Below are 20,922 nucleotides of genomic sequence, written 5' to 3' on the forward strand. Positions count from 1 at the left end.
TTTATTTATCTCTACAGTCAGTTCATTTAGCTGTCAGGGCTGATTAGTTTAGTGGTAGTGGTGTGTTGTATGGGGGGGGGGGAATAGGGGGGGAGGTACTGTATTACGGGCCTAAGAAGAAGATAGTGACTACTACTACCTTCAAAGTGCTCAGTGAAATAAGAGTGTGCTGCCCTTTACTAAAGTCCTGTTATTTCACTTCCAGGCGATAAGAAGGGAAACCCATAAGGGCATTCAGTAAACTATTCACAGTGCTGGGTTGGAAACTGGGCTGGAAAATAGGATAGAAAAATGAACAGCAAATCAGACAGGAAGAAGTTAACTGAAAATCAAAGAAAATGGGTTTATAAGAGTGAGTTGGGACTTCCCTGGCAGTCCAGTGATTAAGACTCCGTGCTTCCAGTGCAGGGGGGCACAGCTTCGATCCCTGGTCAGGGAATTCAGATCCCACAAGCTTCATGGTGCGGCCAAAAAAAAAAAATAAAGTTAAGGGAGTTGTGGGAGCCTTGCATACCAGGATTGACTTGATCCTGGGGATAAAATAGGACTAAACACATTCTACATCCATTTATGTTTAGTTTTTAAATACTTTGACTAGGTTTTCAGTAGAATCTTAATGAGCTTGCTTGTTTGTTTTAACTCTTTAATTTTGCCTTCAGGCTTAGATCTCAGGAAGTATAGTTAAATTAGTTTTAGTCTTTTACTTTGGGGATACCATTTAAAATTGACGTTAGGTAGCTATCTGGGAAGCTATCTAGAGTGTATTTCATCTCCATTTAAAAACATATTTATGAAATCAGTTATTCATTCAACAAATATTTGGGGGCTGCTATGTACCAGGTGCTGTGCGAGGTTGTTGGAGACATGTGGTTTCCTCGTGGGAGTATTTATCTAGTGTGGTAAATATTAATCAAGTAAACTAATGTGAAATTGCACCTGTGGCAAGTGCTAGAAGAAAAAAGTACATTGAGCCTTTTCTGTCAACAGCATCCCTTAGAAATGTACTGAAGTTTGAAGAACGAGTTATTTAGGCTAAGAGGGGAGATAGCAGTGATCCAGAGTGAAGGAACTTGGCAGTCTGAAGTTCTGAGGTCGGAGGGGATAAGGTGAGTCTGGAGGACTGAAGGATGGGTATATGGAAAGTAGGGAGATAGTAAGGTGTGAGATGAGACTAGAGTTATGTAAGAGCTAGAGTGTGTGTGGCTTTGATTATGTTAAGTGAAGTTTCCTTCCTTTTAATTTTAAGAGATGAAGCCCTTGAATAGTTCAGCAGGGAGTTGCAATATGATCACATTTGCATTTTGAAAAGATGTTCTTTGTTGAGAAACAGTATACAGATTGGAGAATTAGGACGTGGGCAAAATGGATGTAGGGGGATGAGTTAGGGGCTACTGCGGTAGTCTAGTTAAAAAAATGATAGCTTGGATTACAGTGCTAGTATCAGAGTAGGAAAGAGTGGACAAATTTCAAGGATATTTAAGTAGTAAAATAACCTGGTTATGATTTGTGTATAGGATGTGAGAGGGAAGGAGCTCTCTAGGATGACACCTAGATTTTTGGCTTTTTCAATTTAGGTGGTAATTAGATAGAAAATACTAAAAGCAGACACAGTGTAGGTATTTGTTTTGAGGGTGGATAGGTGGTGTCCAGTCATGAGTTTAGTTGGATATTGAGTTTGAGATGCCTTTGTGACATTCAAGGGAAAAAAAATGTAGACAGGGAGATAACATTGGCAAATTGTGGGCATACTGATAGTAATTGAAGGCCCAGGTATGACTGACATCTCTTGGGGGAGAGTTACAGTTAATGAGAGGATCTTGGGTAGAGGAGGCTGCCTGTACAGAAAGCAGAGAAGAGGGTTGGAGATGTGGGGTAAAAAAATAGGAGACTATTGTAGTTATAGAAGCCAGGGAAGAGAATGATTGAACAGAGAGGGAGAGGACAAGATTTATGCGAAATGGAAAGTGAAAAATACCACTCAGAACAATTTTGATTATGAAGTTGGAACCCCATGTTTCTTAGTTTTAAGAACATATTAATCTCTTGGAGTCCATTTTTTTAAGTGAAAAATTGCGTTTAAAATTTAAAATCCTGATTCTTGTTAAAATACTAGGCCTTTTGTCTTTGAACTATTTTCACAGGTTTTGGGGATGTTACTTACTTTTCCTGTTGTGTACTTCCTAATGGTGCTCCTCTACCTCCTATAGTTTGTAACTGTCCTTTATGAAGCTCATTTGAGTCTCAAGTTATTTTTGGTTTTTGCTTTTACTGTTAATCCAAGTTTTTGGACCTTGGTTTCAGTGTTAACTTCTTGATTTGTAGACCCCTTGTAAATTTAGATTAACATGCAGTGGTACAAAGGTTAAGAGTTTACCTTTCTTATGGGAGTCTTTCTTCCCTGGGGAGGAGAAAAATTTAGCCACTTCCATGCTGGTGGATACATTGTTTTTCATCTCTGAAGGGATAGTCTTCCCATGGTCCCGCCTTTAAGTACAATAAATACTTTGTTTCTAGCATTTGGAGGCTTCGCTTTTAAAATTAGCTCTGGTACTTTCTTTTAGAGGGTGTGTAGCATTTCTAGCTTAGATTTCCAGAATTGTTGCTGGAAAACAAATGTTGTTTTAAGTTCTGAGTTTAAAATCCTTTTTCCTTAGTCAGAAATTTTGGTATATTATTCCATTGCCTTTATATTATTTCCATTGCCTTTATAGCATTCAGTGATTCCAGTTGACTGATATATTCCTTTGGAGAAAATCTGTTTATTTTCTATGAATGATTTTAAGTTGCACTTTATTCTTAGCGTTTTGAAATTTATTGAGAGGTGTATGTAGTTTTTTGTGTTTTTTCCTAATCATCTGTGGGGCATAATGATTCTTCTTTTAAGATTAAATGTAAAAACTGGATTTACCTTTAGATTTCTTAATTTTTTCATACTTTTCAGCTTTATTGAGATATAATTGACAAAGTTGTGTATATTTAATGTGTACTGCATGATGATTTGAGATATACATACACATTGTGAAATCATAACACATCCGTCACCTCATATAGTTTCTTTCCTTCTTTCTTCCTTTTTTTTTTTTTGGTGAGAGCTCTTAAGATCTCATCTCTTAGCAAATTTCAATTATACAATACAGTACGTATTACTAACTACAGTCACCTTGTCATACATTAGATCCTTAGAACTTATTCATGTTATAACTGAAGTTTGTACCCTTTGACCTACCTCTCCCCATTTGTCCCATCCCCCATCCTCTGGCAGTCACCATTCTATTCTCTTTCTGAGTTAAACTTTTTTTAAAAAAGAGAGTTCACATATAAGTGATACCATACAGTATTTTTCTTTCTCTGCCTGGCTTATTTCACTTAGCGTAAATGCCTTCCAGGTTCATACATGTCACAAATTGGCAATGGCAAGATTTCCTTTTTGTGGCTGAATAGTATTCCATTATATAAATGTATAATGACATTTGCTTTATCCATTCATCTATCAACAGACACTTTGGTTGTTTACATATCTTGGCTATTATGTATGTAGTTATTTATTTTAATTTTTGGCTATGTCAGGTCTTAGTTGTGGCACACGGGATCTTCATTGCAGTATGCGGGATCTTTCATTGCACGCCCGGGCTCTTTGTTGCAGCACGTGGGCTTCTCTCTAGTTGTGGCGCGTGGGCTCTGTAGTTTGCGGCATGTGGGCTCTCTAGTTGAGGCGTGTGGGCTCATTAGTTGTGGCGCACAGGCTTAGTTGCCCCGTGGCATGTGGGTTCTTAGTTCCCCGACCAGGGATCCAACCCACATCCCCTACATTGGAAGGCATATTCCTTACCACTGGACTACCACGGAAGTCCCTGTCTTGGCTATTATGAATAATGCTGCAGTGAACATGGAAGTGCTGATATCTCTTCTATATACTGATTTTGTTTCCTTTACGTATACAGTTGACCCTTGAGCAGTGCAGGTTTGAACTACATGGGTCTACTTATATGTGGATATTTGTCACTGATAAATACAACCTGCAGTTCGTTGAATCTGCAGATGCAGAGGAACTGCAGATGTGGAGGAACCAAGTATATGGAGGACTCACTGTAAGTTATATGCAGATTTTCAACTACAGAGGCTTGATGCCCCTAACCCCCACATTGTTCAAGGGTCTACTCTATACCCAGAAGTAGGATTTCTGGATCACATGATAGTTCTGCTTTAAAAAATTTTAAGGAATTTCTACACTATTTTCCATAATGGCTGTATGAATTTACATCCCCACCAACAATGTACCAAGGGTTCCCTTTTTTCACATCCTTGACAGCATTTGTTACCTCTTTTCTTTTTGATAGTAGCCACACTAACAGATGTGAGGGTGTTTCTCATTGTGGTTTTCAGTTGCATTTCTCTGATATTGAGCACCTTTCATATACCTAACTGGCTATTTGTATATCTCTGGGAAAATGTCTTTTCAGGTTCTTTGACTTCTTTGACCATTTATTAATCAGATTTTTTGTGGGTTTTTGTTTTTTGGCTTTTTTTTTTTTTTTTGCTGTTGAGAGGTATCAGTTCCTTATGTGTTTTAGATATTAACCCCTTATTAGATATATGGTTTGCAAATATTTTCTCTCATTCCATAGGTTGCCTTTTCATACTGTTTATTCTTTCCTTTGCTATGCACAGCCTTTTAGCTTGATGTAGTCCCAGTTGTTCATTTTTGCTTTTGTTGCTTGTGTTTTTGGCATCGTATGCTCAAAAATCATTGCCAAGGCCCATGTCAAGGAGATTTTTCTCTGTTTTCCTCTAGGGGTTTTATGGTTTCAGATTTTACATTGAAGTCAATATGCATTTCAAGTTGATTTTTGTGTATGGTGTAAGATAAGAGTCCAGTTTCATTCTTTTGCATATATTAATAACATCCAGTTTTCCAATACCATTTATTTGAGGAGACTATTCTTTCTTCATTGTTTGTTCTTGGTGCCCTTGTCAAAGATTAATTGACTGTAAAAGTGTGGGTTTATTTCTGGGCTCTGTGTTCTGTTCCAAAGGTCTGTGTGTCTTTTTTTATGCCAGTACCATACTGTTTTGTTACTATAGCTTTGTAACATAGTTTGAAATCAGGGAGTGTGATACTTCCAGTTTTGTTGTTCTTTCTCAAGACTGCTTTGGCTATTCAGTGTCTTTGGGGGTTCCATGCAAATTTTGGGTTATTTTTCTATTTCTGTGAAAAATGCTATTGGAATTTTTATAGGGATTGCACTGAATTTGTCGATTGCTTTGGGTTATATGGACATTTTAACAATACTATTGATAATTCTTCCAATCCGGGAGCACATAATATCTTCCCATTTATTTGTGTCTTCTTTCATCAATGTATTATAGTTTTCACTGTACAGGTTTTTCACTTTCTTGGTTAAATTTATTGTTAAATATTTTATTGATTTTTATACTGTTGTAAGGGGGATTGCTTTTTTCTTTTTATGTGCTTCAAGAAAGTCTTTCATAATTGAGATTTTATTGGTTGTTTTGAGAATCAGTACATAGACATTTCAATTTGTACACAATTCTCAACATACGTACCAAAAATCTAAAAAATCATGTAGTTGTAATTCTTTTCTGAAGTTATTCCAGTGACTTTCCAGCTTAAAATTTGGAGGCAAATTTTCCTTCACTGGATATTAAATACCAATATCTTCAAATATTGATATGCTGTTACATCGTAAGTCCCACTAATTCACAATTTAATGTCATATACCCTACATACTCAAATTGTCAGTCATTCACAGCACATTAACAGTTACTAGAAGAACCGGACTACCATGACCAAAGATGTTACATAGTGCACAAAATTCTGCCCAGGAGAGGCAAGACCAGGGGGTGAGTGGTTTGCTTTAGGAAACAATTATACCAAAAACAACATGGGAAGAGAAGTAATTTAAAGTGTTTAAGACATTAAATGCACCGCTGACTCCAAACTGCCATTTAGTATGCTTTGTATTATAAGATGTAAAAGCTACCCTCGCATCTGTGGAGTGTTAAGCTGACACCCAAGACAATCAAAGCCTCCCATATTCAATATCCCAGTATTTTCTAGTTGTACCAAAAAATAAACAACCAGCAAATGATTTCACCTCTTAAAAAAAAGCATTTACACTAAATGCTTTTTTTTAAGCTACTAAAAAATTTGCCTTTACAAAATGCAAGAGCTACTAAAAAACTTGGATTTACAAAATAGTTGATAACAGAGCTACTAAAAAAACTTGCATTTACAAAATAGTTGATAACAGTATTCCTCTGGATTGTACAAGAAGGGAGATGGGGACCACTGATAGGACCAGGGGTGTGATATTAATCAGACTTGGCTTCTTTCTCTCCTGCTTCATCAGAAGCTGGCCTCTCCTCGTTGTTAGTTTCTCCATTTTCCTTTTTTTTTAGTTTCTCCATTTTCTGCAGGTAAGTCTTCTTTAGTCTCTTGGTTAGCCACTTCAGCCTGTGGTTTTGCCTTTGCTCCCCTTTTTGCCTTTGGTTTGCACTTTTTGTCTGAAGATGTATCCTTTCCTGCTGCCCTTTTTGGCTTCGTTTCCACTTTTGCAGGAGCCAGTTTAGCTGATGACCTTGCCAATCTCCTCTTGGGCTCCTCCTTCACCGCTCCCTCAGCGGAGCTGACCTTCCTCTTGGGCATCGTGGCGGTGGAGTGGACATGTGCCGGGTGCCTGCGAGCCGTGGCACGCTGAGAGCCTTTGTGAAGCTGGGCTGCCTGGCTGCTGCCACTCCTCCTGCTGCCCAAGCTGCTGGGACCCACAGAGGGGGTGGTGGGAGAACCCGGGATTGCTATCTTAATTTCTCTATCAGATAATTCAGTTAGTGTATAGAAATGCACCTGATTTTTTAAATGTTGATCTTGTATCCTTGGTGAAGCCTTTAGAGTTTTCTGTATATAAGATCATGTTATCTGCAAACAGACAACTTAAATTTTTCCTTCCCAATTTGGAAGCCTTTTACTTCTTTTTCTTACCTAATTGCTCAGGCTAGGACTGTGTTGCAAAGAAGAGTGAGAGTGGGTATTCTTGTTTTGTTCCTGATCTTAGGGGAAAAGCTTTCAACTTTTCACCATTGAAGTATGATGCTAGCTGTGGGCTTGTCATCTATGGCCTTTATTATTTTGAGGTACGTTTCTTCTATACCTAATTTTTTTAGTTTTTGTCATGAAAGGATGTTGAATTTTGTCAGAGGCCCTTTCTGCCTCTTTTGAGATGATCATATGATTTTTATCCTTCATTCTGTTAATTTGGTATCACATTTATTAATTTTCGTATGGTGAACCGTCCTTGACTCAGGGATAAGTTCCAGTTAATTATGGTGTATGATCCTTTTAATGTGCTGTTGAATTCGATTTGCTGGTATTTTCTTGAGGATTTTTGCATCTTTGTTCATCAGGGACCCTGGCCTGTCATTTTCTTGTTGTGTCCTTGTCTGACTTGGGTATCAGGGTAATGCTGGCCTTGTAAAATGATTTTGAAAGGGTTTCTTCTTTAATTTTTTGGAAGAGTTTGAGAAGGATTGGCATTCATTCTTCTTTAAATGTTTGGTAGAATTCACCAGTGAAGCCATCTGGTCCTAGGCTTTTCTTTGAAGCAGTGATCAAAACCCCCCAACAATCACCTTACTTCTTATTGATCTGTTCAGATTTTTAAATTTCTTCCTGGTTCAGTCTTTGATGTAAGTTGTATGTTTCTAAGACTCTGTCCATTTCTTCTGGGTTATCCAATTTGTTGGTGTATAATTGTTCATAATAATCTCTTATGATCCTTTGTGTGTCTGTGGTATTAGTTGTAACATTTCCTCTTTCATTTCTGATTTTGTCTTCTTTTTTTTTTCTTAGTCTAGCTAAAGGTTTGTCAATTTTGCTTATCTTTTTTAAAAAAAAGTTGAACAAAACTGTTCATTTTTTTTCTTTTTTTCTAGTCTCTATTTCATTTATTTCTGCTCCGATTTTTGTTATTTCCTTCCTTCTGTTTTTTGGGCATAATTTATTCTTTTTCTAGTTCGTTGAGGTATAAAGTTAGGCTGTTTATTTAAGGTCTGTTTTTTATTAATGCCAGTGTTTATTGCTATAAACTTCTGTCTTAGATTGCTTTTGCTGCTTTTTGGTATGTTGTTTTTCCATTTGTGTTTATCTCAAGATACTTTAAAATTTTTCTTTTTATTTCTTTGACCTATTGATTGTTCAGGAGAATACTGTTCAATTTCCACATATTTGTGAATTTTCTAGCTTTCTTACTCATTTCTAATTTTATATCATTATGGTCAGAAAAGATATTTGGTATAATTTCTGTCTTAAGTTTGTTAAGACTCGTTTTGTGACCCAGTATGTGATCTCTCCTGGAGAATATTCTGTATGTACTTAAGAAGAATGTGTGTTCTGCTGTTAGATGGAATGTTCTCTGTTAGATCCATTTGGTTTAAAGCATAGTTCAAGTCCAGTATTTCCTTATTCATACTCTCTCTTTCTGATCTGTTCATTGAAAGTAGGGTATTAAAGCCCGCTACTATTATTGCATTGCTGTCTATTTCAATTGTTATATACTGTTGATCAGTTGATCCATTTATCATTCTATAATGAATGACCTTTTGTCTCTGTTACAATTTTTGATTTATAGTTTATTTTGTTGGATAAAAGTATAGCCATTCTTGCTCTCTTCTGCTTTACGTTTGCATAGAATTTTTTTTCCATCTCTCCACTTTCAGCCTATGTGTATCCTTAAAGCTGAAGTGAGTTTTCTGTTAGCATATGTTTGAGTCTTGTGTTTTTAATATATTTACCCACTCTATGTCTTTTGATTGGAGAATTTAATCCATTTACATTCAAAGTGATTACTGATAAAGACTTAACAACTGCCATCTTGTTAATTGTTTTCTAGTTCCTTTGTTCCTTTCTTCTTGTGCTGTCTTCCTTTGTGATTTGATAGTTTTTCTTAGCAGTATTCTTTGATTCTTTTCTCTTTATCTTTTTATATCTGCTATAGGTTTTTGCTTTGTGGCTTCCTTGAGGTTTACATAAAACATTTTATGATTATAACAGTCAACTTTAAGCTAATAATTTGATTCAGTTGCATGCAAAATCTCTATTCTTTTACACCCCCCCTTCAATTATGTTATAGATGTCATAATCTTTTTATGTTGTGTATTTAACAAATTATTGTAGCTATAGGTATTTTTGTCTTTCAACCTTTATACTAGTTAAGTGATTTATACACCATTACAATAGTAGAATCTTCTGAATTTGATTACATACTTATCTTACTAGTGAGTTTTATACTGTTATATATGTTTTTATGTTACGAATTATTGCCCTTTCATGCTAGCTTGAAGGACTCCCTTTAGCATTTCTTATAAGGCAGTGTGATAGTGATGAACTCCTTCAGTGTTTGTTTTTTTGGTTTTTGTTTGTTTGGGAACGTCTTTATGAAGGACAGCTTTGCTGAATATTCTTGGTTGGCAGTTTTTTTCTTCAAGCACTTTGACTATATATATGCTATTCTGGTGCAAGGTTTCTGCTGAGAAATCTGCTGATAGCCTTATGTGGGTCCCATGTATAAGTTTTTTACTCTTGCTTTCAAAATTCTCTGTCTTTGATTTTTGACAGTTTTATTATAATGTCTCTCAGTGGAGTCCTCTATGGGTTGAATATGTATTGGTACCTATGAACATCACATGCCTGGATGACCATCAATTTCTCTCCCCAGATTTGGAAAGTTTTTAGCCATTATTTATTTAAACAAGCTTTCTACCCCTTTCTCTCCTTCTAGAACTCTCATAATGCAGCCATCATTACCCTTGATGCATAGTTAATGTAGGCTATTTTTCACTTTTTTTTTCCCCTCTGCCCTGATAATTTCAAGTAACCTCTCTTCTAGTTCTCAGATTCTTTCTTCTGCTTGTTCATGTCTGCTGTTGATATTCTCTGCTGCATTTTTTTTCATTTTATTCATTGTATTTATCAGCTCCAGTATTCTCTTTGGGTTTTTTTTGTTGTTGTTTTTGTAATTTCTATCTCTCTTTTGGACTTCTTATTTTGATCATGTATTGTTTTCCTGATTTGTTGAGTAGCCTTTCTGGGTTCTCTTGTAGCTTGCTGAGCTTCCTTAAAACAATTACTTTGAAATCTTTGTCAGGCAGTTCATAGATCTGTTTCTTTGTGGTCAGTTACTAGAAAATAATTGGGTTCCTTTGGTGGTGTCATGTTTCCTTGATTTTTTTCACTTTTGTTGAAGCCTTGCATTTATGCCTGCCCATTTGATGGAGTGGTTTTGGTCGGGAAAGACCTTTACCTGTGGGTAAGTGTGAGGGTGCCAGCTGAATAGGCTGTGGCAGTTCTTACTCTGGGGAAGATCCAGGGGTGTAGTCTTTGTGTAGCTCCAACAGCTGAGATCAGTGTTAGTGAAGATTGCAGGGGTCCTCAATGGCCAAGGCAGCAAGTGTCCATGGGGCTGTTAAGGGCTGTTGGGGACCTTCTGGTCTCTTTTTCTCCCACAGGAGTTGTTGTGGCCAAGGGGATCTCTCTTGGCACCAGGTTCAGCTCACAGGTGTCCTCTTAATCATGGTAGTACTGATGAGTGCCCATGGAGTAGCCATGGAGCTAGGGTCTGGAGCTCAGGCACACACAAAGCAGCTGCAGAGCTGGAGTCTGAAGTGTAAACACTTACAGAGCAACAGTGGTTCTGGAGTCCAGAACATTTGTGGGATTAGGGGGTTGTGGCAGCCCTGGTCATGGGGCAGTGCAGCAGTAGCTCTTTCTTGCTGAGGACAGAGCAATGTCTCCCTCTCCAGGGGCCCTGTGGCAGTGATGGCTTTTGGTGAAAGCTGCTGTTGTCCTCTGCAGAGCACGCCACTGGAGTTTGTCCTGATGAATACTTATGGGGTCCTCCTTTGTGAAAGCTGTCATGGGTGCTATTGTCCTCAGTTGAAGAGCCTGCCTAGGTCCTCCACAGAGCAGACCACACTGGGCGCTGCAGTGGTCCTACCACATGGCTGATACTGATAGCCTCTACCCTTCTTTGTTCCTGGCTGTCTCTAGATGTCTCAGCTAAGCCTGTCTCCCTAGTGATCCTTCTGTATGGTTGATCTCCATTTTTTGCTTCATTGTGCTGCTGTAGGATCTCAGTTCTGCATGAGCCTCCTGGGGATATTTTCCTTCACGGATAGTTGTCTATTTCTTATTTTTTGTTGGGGGTATGAAGGCTGGTATCTCCTACTGCACCATCTTTCTAATGCCACCCCTCAGAATACTTTCTGTCTTGTTACTAATTTGCTTTGCATCTTTGACCTTTTTACTATTTAGCCCATCCTTTATTTTGTTTATCTTAACAGTCATTTGACATTCAAAAACTTAAATAGTGCTTTTATCGTAGATCTTCATTTCACAGTGATAGTAGCAGTAGCCTCTGAGTGCTTTAGAGACATTATATTGTTTACTTATCATAGCCACCTTATTGACATAGGTACTATTGTTATCCCTTTTCTACAGACGAAGAAACTAGAGCACAGAGAGACCATGAGTTGTTTGCCAAACCAAGGTCACATAGCAAATAAGTATGGAACTAAGATATTCAAACCCAGGCAGTATGATTCTAACACTTGTAGTCTTAACCTCTAGGATATGCTTCCTTTCAGGCTGCTGTGGCTTATCTTATTTCTGAAGATATTCCTATTTCTGTTTTCTATGGTATTAGTTCTTCCACTCATTGATTTCGATGCTTAGATTTCATATTGTCTACTTTTCTTAAATGTTTGGTTTTTGGATGTGTGCTTATTTTTGTATTTGATCAAGTCTGTCTACAAATACTACAGTGTTTGTATCTAGTGATTATGGGAGGGAGAGTCATGGCTTGCTATTGGGAAGGATATATCAAGCTGAATTTGGATATGAGGATTCCTATTCATCTTCTTTCTGTCAAGCACTATTCCACTTTTTGAATCACTTGTCTACGTGTATTGCAGATACCTTTGAGGCCCACTTCCTTGCTTGGCAATGGTAGGGCGAGGGGATCCACCTCCCTGGCTGTTCCTAATGCTCATTACCCTGAGGATTGCTGCAGGATTTTCTCTTGCCCCCCTGCCCCATAACAACTTTATACTAAACATGGAACATCCTGGAAACTCCTCCCATTCCCCCACCCCCCCAACACACACACACATACCATAGTTCGCAGTTTACTTCTGGTTGCAGTTTGGGCTGTGGCTTCTTCCATCTCATTTCTTCTCATTTGGTTTTTTTGTCTTTCGTTGATGAAATTTCTTATTCGTTAAGGTCATGTTCTTGTTTTAAAGTGCTGTTACAGTTCATCTCCCATGGTTTTAGTGCTATTATAACTTATTCTTTATTTCTGTAATTTTTAGGGTTATAGGATTGGAGGCAATTATGTTGAATGTGCATCCTTCATTTTGATGCTATTTTCTGTCAGTGGTTTTTAATCTTTTGAGAGTCATTGACTTCTTTGACCATTTGGTAAATTGTATGTACCCTCACTTTTTAAAAATTCAGATGCATAGCTGTCTACCATCTGTACCCCAGGCAGTGGCCAAATTTTGAGCATTACTGGTTTGGTGAGTTGTTTTTTTTGGGGGGGGGGGAACTTTGTTTTTAGTTATATTTAGAGGTATTTGCCTATTTCTTGGAAAATAATGTGTTACTTAGGTTTAAGGAAAATTGTTATAAAAGATGTATTTATGTAGCCATAGAGCTATATATAAAGAGTTAAATATAAAGTATAATATTAGAAAGATAGAGCTATTTTTTTCTAGTAAAGTTTTATAACGTTTCTTTTTTTCCTGTTTTCTCTAGGTTTAATTATAGATCAACACATCATCTTGCATCTCATGGGTTCTATGAATTTTTAAATTGGTTTGATGAAAGAGCATGGTATCCACTAGGAAGAATAGTCGGTGGTACTGTAAGTATATTTGCAGTTATTTATGTTAATCTTAAAATCTTGCAGTTATTTGAGTAAATCATTAATCACTAAGGTGGTGGCAATTCTTGAAAGCTTTGTATAGTTAACTAACACATTTTTCTGTGGCTGATTAGTATTTAACTTGCTAAATCTCTTTTCTTGACCCTCTTCTTCCCACTCTCACCCCCCAACCTGTTTTTGGGTTACCTCATACTAGCCACTATTTCTGACAGGTGGATCTCTTGTCACACATTTAAGTTCAGATTATTTGTATGTTTTTGTCTTGTTCTATAACAACTTTATTGAAAAAAAATTTTTGGAAGGAAATAGAAATGTAGAAGAATCAGATAATTCTAATTTTCCAGATCCCAATTACTCGAGGTAATTGAGTATTGATCATAGTTCATGGGGAATTATAATGTCCAGAAGATGATATAAGAGAAAATATTTTTAGGATTTGGGATGTAAGGAGAATCCTGAAGAGAAAATGAAAGACAAGACACCTATTTGGGCAATATATATGTGTAGTATTTTTTTCTGGATCAGTTTTGTCAGAGGTTTATCAATTTTAGTAGATTTCTTAACCCAAAGAAACTTTGACTTTGTTGATTATTAAATATTTGCTTTCTCTTATGTTAATTTCCATTTATTTCCTTCCTCCCACTTTCTTGAGTTTGTTTTGATGTTTTTATCTGTCTTCCTGATACAGTTTGCTCAGTAATTTTCAACATTTCTTTGTTATTAGTGTATTCATTTTGAAGCTTTAAATTTCCCAATAATCAGTTTTAACTACATTGCATAAGTTTTGATATGTAGTATTTTCATTATTGTTCAGGTCAAAGTGTATTTTAATTTCCACTATAATTTGCCCTGATTCATGGGTTACTTGGGGTTGTATTTAAGTTTTAAACATAATAGAATTTCCTAGTTACCTTTTTTTTTGCTTTATACTTCCAATATATTATGGTTAGAGAACAAATTCTGTAATTTTAATCTTTGAAATTATTTGAGACATGATTTGTGGCCCAAGATATAGCCAACTTTTATAAATGTTCCCTCTGTGTTTGGAAAGGAATATGTTCTCCATGGTAGTCAGATGTTGTGTTTATAATCTGTGTTTATAATTTGGATTACCTCATACTAGCCACTATTTCTGACAAGTGGATCTCTTGTCACACATTAAGTTCTTTGATGTAAACAGAGAGAAAGATACAGGAGAATAGTCATGAATTAGGGTGAATTAGAAAGAATTGTGAGAGATGTGGTAGATGGCTGTATCTGTACTTCTTGTGGGGTGAATGCTATCATATACTTCATTGTACTAGTCTTTGATTACTATAGTTTGTTTCCTGGTGTGTTTATAAATTTTTACCTTGAATTCACCCTCAGTGAAGGCTTGTTTTCTGAGACTTGGTGTTTGGACCATCCTTAAAATCTTTCTCATTTGCCTTTGCTGGAGCCCTTAGAGGTCTTACTGCTTTTAGGACAGTTTTTAGAGGTTATTTCTCAGCTTGATGTTTTTTATACATGAAGTTGTTACAAATGTGGAACCCATATTCACCCATGTGATGAATGAGTTTCTTATTTCTTGTTTTGTTTCTATTCAAAGCTTTGGAAGTAAGGCAAGAGTTCCTTACTGTTTCCCTTGATGGATGGGTAGAACTTGTCTAGTCTAGTTTCATAAACGGGCCCTGGCTTTGTGCTGGGAATTAGGCCTTTTCTTTGATCCCTGTGGTGAGTAGTAACTACCCCCCAACCTCGAGTACCTATATATCAAGCCTGCTTTGTTTTTTCTCTTTTTAGATTCCAACGACATCAGTACCTAGTTTGAATTTCTTCTTTATGTTTGGAACCTGGAGGGTTCCCTTCCTTTTGAGCTTAAATATGCCTTTTTTGTTGTTGGGTGGTTTTCTTTGTTTGTTTAGAGTTTTTTGGTCCTTTCATCTAGTACTTCTACATATTTTGGCTGTATTTCATATGCCAGTTCAGTCTGCCATATTTAGAGTACTTTCAAATTCATTTCCATTTTCTTTGAATATTGCTAACAAAATCATACACTGAGGCCTGGTATCGTATATGAAATGGAACAAAATTTTGATTTTTAAGAATGGTGATGATTGCCATACTTTTTCCCCCTTCCATTATCCCATTCGCCTTCTGTACCTTCTATCAAGCATTCATTTTGTGTCAATCATTGTTCTCTGGATGCTGGGGAAATTTTTCTTGCTATTCTGGAGCTTATATTCTTGTGAGGGTGTTTAGTTAATAGACAATAAATAAGTAAAATAAATAGTATGTGAAATGGTGATAAGTGCTATGGAGAAAAAGCAAGGGAGTTGGGTTAAAGACCATGGGGAGTTCGCAAGTTTAAATAGGATAGCTAGGAAAGGAAATTTATAACATTCTTTGTAGTTTCAGTGATGGAAAAAGAAAAAGAATCTTTTAGGATTTAGATAAGGATGGAAATATAAATACACATTTTAATCACTGAAGAAGAGCTCAGAATTAATGTCCTATTTCTTGTTCTTTGAATCCTCTTAATGTTTTATGTTCTCTTTTAGAGGGAGGGTGAAGAATATAACTGTTAACTGGCCTATTCTAGTTTATTATTTCCTTTCTATCCTTAAATATTTAAAGAAGTGTAAAAAGGTCTAACCTTCCAGGAGTCTGAAAATATTATATCTGAATTCACCAACTAACTAGTCCTTCTTTTCCTAGCTAGAATTGTTTACTTTCCAAATCTTGAATTTGAAAGAAGGGAAAAATCATTTATAAACACCACTTAAATAATATTGCACATAACTTTCTTTCATCTTCCATCCTTTTCTCAGTCCCTTGAACACAAGTATAGGCGATGTTGGAGCACATTAAAACTCCAAACTTAAGGATATGTTAGATTAGGACCCTGTTTTATAGTGAAAAGATAAGTGGGATCAATAAGAAAGTTACCTAGTTTTTCATTGTTAAACCTCTTCACTTTTAATCATTCATTCAATATGATCTTTCTTCTTTTGCTTAAATATGTATCTCTGAATATCAGATTTTTGTTTGTATCTAATCCAAAAGAACATTTAATTTTGTAATGTGTGAAGGCAAACTATTGTAAGAGCTTATTCTCAAACTTACTATAAACAATATGTAATAATAAAGAAAGGAGCTTATGTTAGTGTTTTCAGCTACCTCATTTTATATGTAATTAAATTGTCCTCTTTTTTTCTTCCTAGGTTTACCCAGGGTTGATGATAACAGCTGGCCTTATCCATTGGATTTTAAATACACTGAACATAACAGTTCACATAAGAGATGTATGTGTGTTCCTTGCACCAACTTTTAGCGGCCTTACATCTATATCTACTTTCCTGCTTACCAGAGAACTTTGGAACCAAGGAGCAGGACTTTTAGCTGCTTGTTTTATTGCTATTGTACCAGGTTACATATCTCGGTCAGTAGCTGGATCCTTTGATAATGAAGGCATTGCTATTTTTGCACTTCAGTTTACATATTACTTGTGGGTAAGTAAAACTTAATGTTTTGTTATCGTTAATACCCATGAACTTCCTGCTGAAATGCTGTTGTGCAGCATTTGTCTTTTATCAATTATAGTTGTATACAGAGAACTCTGTTACTGTTTGTAACAAGTAAGTCATAGCTCCAATAAAGAGGCTATCAAAAAATGAGCTCTTGATTTTGTTTCTTTTGTAAGGGAGAGAGGAGTCAAATACTTAAGAAAATGAAATGTGGTTCAGTGGCTTAGGATATTGAATTATGTTTGCAAAACTTGTATTATTTTACTCTTGCAAAGTTATTTCTTCCTTCCCAATCTGTATACCTTCTATTTCCTTTTTTTGTGTTACTGTATTAGCTACTAATTCCAGTATGATGTTGAAAAGGAGTAGTGAGAGGAAACATCCTTGCCTTGTAGGTAATATTTATCAAGTTGAAGAAGTTCCACTCTATTTCTGTCAATAGTTTGCTGAGAGATTTTATCATGAATGGATGTTGGATTTTGTCGAATGCTTTTTCTCTATCTATTGATACACAATTAACCCTTGAACAACACGGGTTTGAACTCTGCAGGTCCACTTATACACAGGTTTGTTTTTCAGTAAATACATACTACAGTGCTACATGATCCAAGGTTGGTTGAATCCATAGATGTGGAACCACAGATTATGTAGGGCCTACTGTCAAGTTATATGTGGATTTTTGATACCAAGTGGGGGTGAGGGGGGTCACTGCCCCAACCCCTGCCTTGTTCAAGGGTCAACTGTAGTTACATGATATATTTCCTTTGACTTTTTGATGTCATGAATTACATTAATTGATTTTCAAATGTTGAGCCACTATGTCATACCTGGAATAAATCTCACTTGGTCATGATATTGATATATAATTCTTATAATACGTTGTTAGACTTGATTTCTTAATGTCTTGTTGAGGATTTTTGCATCCATGTTAATGAGAGAGATCTTGGTCTATAGTTTTCTTTTCTTGTAATGTCTTTGATTTTGGCGTTAGGACAATGCTGGCCTTGTAGAATGAGTTAAGAAGTATTCCCTCTACTTCTGTTTGCTGAAAGAGGTTGTAGAGTATTGCTTTTTTTTTTTTTAATGTTTGGTAGAATTCATGAGTGAACCCACCTTGGCCTGGTGCTTTCTGTTTTGGAAGGTTATTAATTATTGATTGATTCCATTTCTTTAATAGAGTGCTATTCAGATTGTCTATTTCTTCTTGTTTGAGTTTTGGGAGATTTCTTTCACAGAATTGGTCCATTTCATTTAGGTTATCAAGTTTGTGCACATAGAGTTGTTTATTGTATTCCTTTATTATCCTTTTAATACATGTCCGTGGGATCTGTAGTGATTGTCCTTCTTTTATTTCCAATATTAGTATTTGTGTCTTCCTTTTTTCTTAGCCTGGCTTAGAGGTGTATTGATTTTTGTTCATCTTCCAAAGAACCAGTTTGTGGTTTCATTGATTTTTCTCTATAAATTTCCTGTTTTCAACTTCATTGATTTCTGCCCTGATTCTTACTTCTTTTCTTCTGCTTCCTTTGGATTTAAATTGCCCTTCTTTTTCTAGTTTTCTAAGGTGAAAACTTAGATAATTGTCTTAGATCTATCTTTTCTGTATATACATTCAGTGCTGTAAATTTTCCTATGAGCACTGCTTTCTCTACATCCCACAAATTTTGGTAAGTTGTATTTTCATTTTAATTTAGTTAACAATATTTTAAAATTTTTCTCGAGATTTTTTTATTTGACCCATATATTTGTTTAAAGGTATGTTGTTTAATCCCCATTTATTTTGAGATTTTCCAGTTAATTTTCTGTTACTGATTTTTAGTTTAATTCCATTGTGGGCTGAGAGCAACACCTTACATGATTTTTATTCTTTCAAATTTGTTAAGATGTGTTTCATGGCCCAGATGTGGTCTACCTTGGTGAATGTTCCATGTAGGCTTGAGAAGAATATGTATTCTGCTGTCCTTGGATGAAATCGAGTTTAGATGTCCATTATATCCAATATCCAGTTGATCGGTGGTGGTGTTGAGTTTCATGATTTTCTTAAATCATGAAAATCTTACTGATTTTCTACCTGCTGGATTCATCCATCTCGGGGGGGCGGTTTAAGTCTCCATTTATGGTAGTGGATTCATCCATTTACCCTCGTGGCTCTATCAGTATTTCCTCATGTAGTTTGACACTTTGTTGTTAGGCACATGCACTTTAAGGATTATGTCGTCTTTGAGAATTAATCCTTTTGTCATTGTGTAATGCCCTTGTTTGATCACTTCTTTGCTTTGAGGTCGGCTCTATCTGAGATTAATATTGCTACTCTTGCATTCTTTTGATTAGTGTTAGCATGGTATATTTTTTGCCATCTATTTATTTTAAAACTATATGAATCTTTATATTTAAAGTGGGTTTCTTGTAGACAACATATAGTTGGGTCTTGGATTTTGATCCACCCTGACAATTTGTTTTTTTAAGTTGTGCATTTAGACCATTGATGTTCAGATGGCTGTTATTAGTTGGATTAATATTTACCATATATGTTACTGTCTTCTAGTTGGAACTCTTTAGTTCTTTGTTTTATTTTTGTTCTATACTCTTTTTTTTTCTACCTTTTGTCGTTTTTTTTGTTTTTGTTTTTGCAGTACGCGGGCCTCTCCCTGCTGTGCCCTCTCCCGCTGCGGAGCACAGGCTCCGGACGTGCAGGCCCAGCGACCATGGCTCACAGGCCCAGCCGCTCTGCGGCACGTGGGATCCCCCCAGACCGGGGCACGAACCCGCGTCCCCTGCCCCGGCAGGCGGACTCTCAACCACTGCGCCACCAGGGAAGCCCCCCTTTTGTCGTTTTAACTGAGCATTTTATATGTTCAATTTTCTCTCTTTTTCTGGCATATCAGTTATACTTTGTTTTATAACTTTTTAGCGGTTGCCATAGAGTTTGCAACATACATTTACAGCTAATCCAAGTTCACTTTCAAAGAATACTATACAGGCATATCTCATTTTATTGTACTTCACAGATACTGCTTTTTAGAAATTGAAAGTTTGTGGCAACCCTGCATCAAACAAGTCTGTCAGTGCCATTTATCCAACAGTATTTTCTCACTTTGTGTCTCTGTCACATTTTGGTATTTCTCACAATATTTCAAACTTTTTCATTATTATATTTGTTATGGTGATCTGTGATCAGAGATCTTTGATGTTACTATTGCAAAAAGATTACAACTCACTAAAGACCCAGATGATGGTTAGCATTTTTTAGCAATGAAGTACTCTTTAATTAAAGTATATGTGTTGGTTTTTTAAAGCATGATATACTCTTTTTGTTTAATTTATTTAATTTATTTATTTTTGGCTGCGTTGGGTCTTTGTTGCTGCACGCGGGCTTTCTCTAGTTGCAGCGTGTGGGGGCTGCTCTTCGTTGTGGTGCGCGGGCTTCTCATTGCGGTGGCTTCTCTTGTTGCGGAGCATGGGCTCTAGGTGTGTGGGCTCCAGTAGTTGTGGCTCATGGGCCCAGCCGCTCCACGGCATGTGGGATCTTTCCGGACCGGGGCACAAACCCGCGTCCCCTGCATCGGCAGGCGGACTCTCAACCACTGTGCCACCAGGGAAGCCCCATAATGTACTCTTAATAGACTACAATTTAGTGGAAACATAGCTTTTATATGCCCTGGGAAACAAATTCATGTGACTTGCTTTACTGCAATATTCACTTTATTGTGGTGGTCTGAAACCAAACCCACAATATCTCTGAGGTCTGTCTGTATCACTTTATAGGCAGTGAGTACCTTATAATAACAAAATAATCCTAATTCCTCCCTCTTGTCCCTTGTATCATAACTTGTCACTCATTTCACTTTTATATGAGCATACATAATAGAATACATTGTTGGTATTATTATTTTCAACACTTTTCTGTTTGATAAATTAAGAATAAGAAAAGTAAAAGTTTTAAATTTACCTTTACTTCATCTTTGATGCTCTTCCTTTCTTCATGTAGATCTAAGATCCTGATCTATGTTATTTTCCTTCTTGTTAAAGAACTTTTAGCATTTATTGTAAGGCAAATCTGTCAACAAATTCCCTCAATTTTTGTTTGAGAAAGTCTTTATTTCTCCTTTAACTTGGAAGGATAATTTCACAGGGCACAAAATTCTAGATTGGAGGTTTTCTTCTCTCAATACTTTAAATATTTCACTTTTTGTCTTGCTTGTATGGTTTCTGAGTAGAAGTCATGTAATCCTTATCCTTGTTCTTCTATAGGCAAGGTGTCTTTTGCTCTGGCTTCTTTCAGGATTTTTTTCTTTATCTTTGATTTTCTGTAGTTTGAAAAAGGTATGCCTAGTTGTGGTTGGTTATTTTGGCATTTGTTGCTTAGTGTTTGAGCTTTCTGGATCTGTAGTTTGATGGCTGACTTTATTGGGAGAAATTATCAGTCATTATCATTTCAGATATTCTGTTCCTTTTTC

At 36.4% G+C, this 20,922-nt stretch overlaps 1 protein-coding gene and 1 pseudogene across 1 annotated transcript in view; one reads left to right on the forward strand and one right to left on the reverse strand.

Moving 5' to 3' along the window:
* Window positions 1-20,922, forward strand: part of STT3B (STT3 oligosaccharyltransferase complex catalytic subunit B) — a 98,102-nt gene that overhangs the window by 38,523 nt on the left and 38,657 nt on the right. The window contains exons 2-3 of the mRNA XM_060022089.1: window positions 12,830-12,938; window positions 16,163-16,450. Coding sequence (XP_059878072.1) covers window positions 12,830-12,938; window positions 16,163-16,450 — 397 coding nt within the window. The remainder of the gene's footprint in view (window positions 1-12,829; window positions 12,939-16,162; window positions 16,451-20,922) is intronic.
* LOC132431610 (non-histone chromosomal protein HMG-14 pseudogene) lies at window positions 4,773-6,801 on the reverse strand (annotated as a pseudogene).

This window comes from Delphinus delphis, chromosome 10 (genome assembly GCF_949987515.2).
Source record: "Delphinus delphis chromosome 10, mDelDel1.2, whole genome shotgun sequence".
NCBI lineage: Eukaryota > Metazoa > Chordata > Mammalia > Artiodactyla > Delphinidae > Delphinus > Delphinus delphis.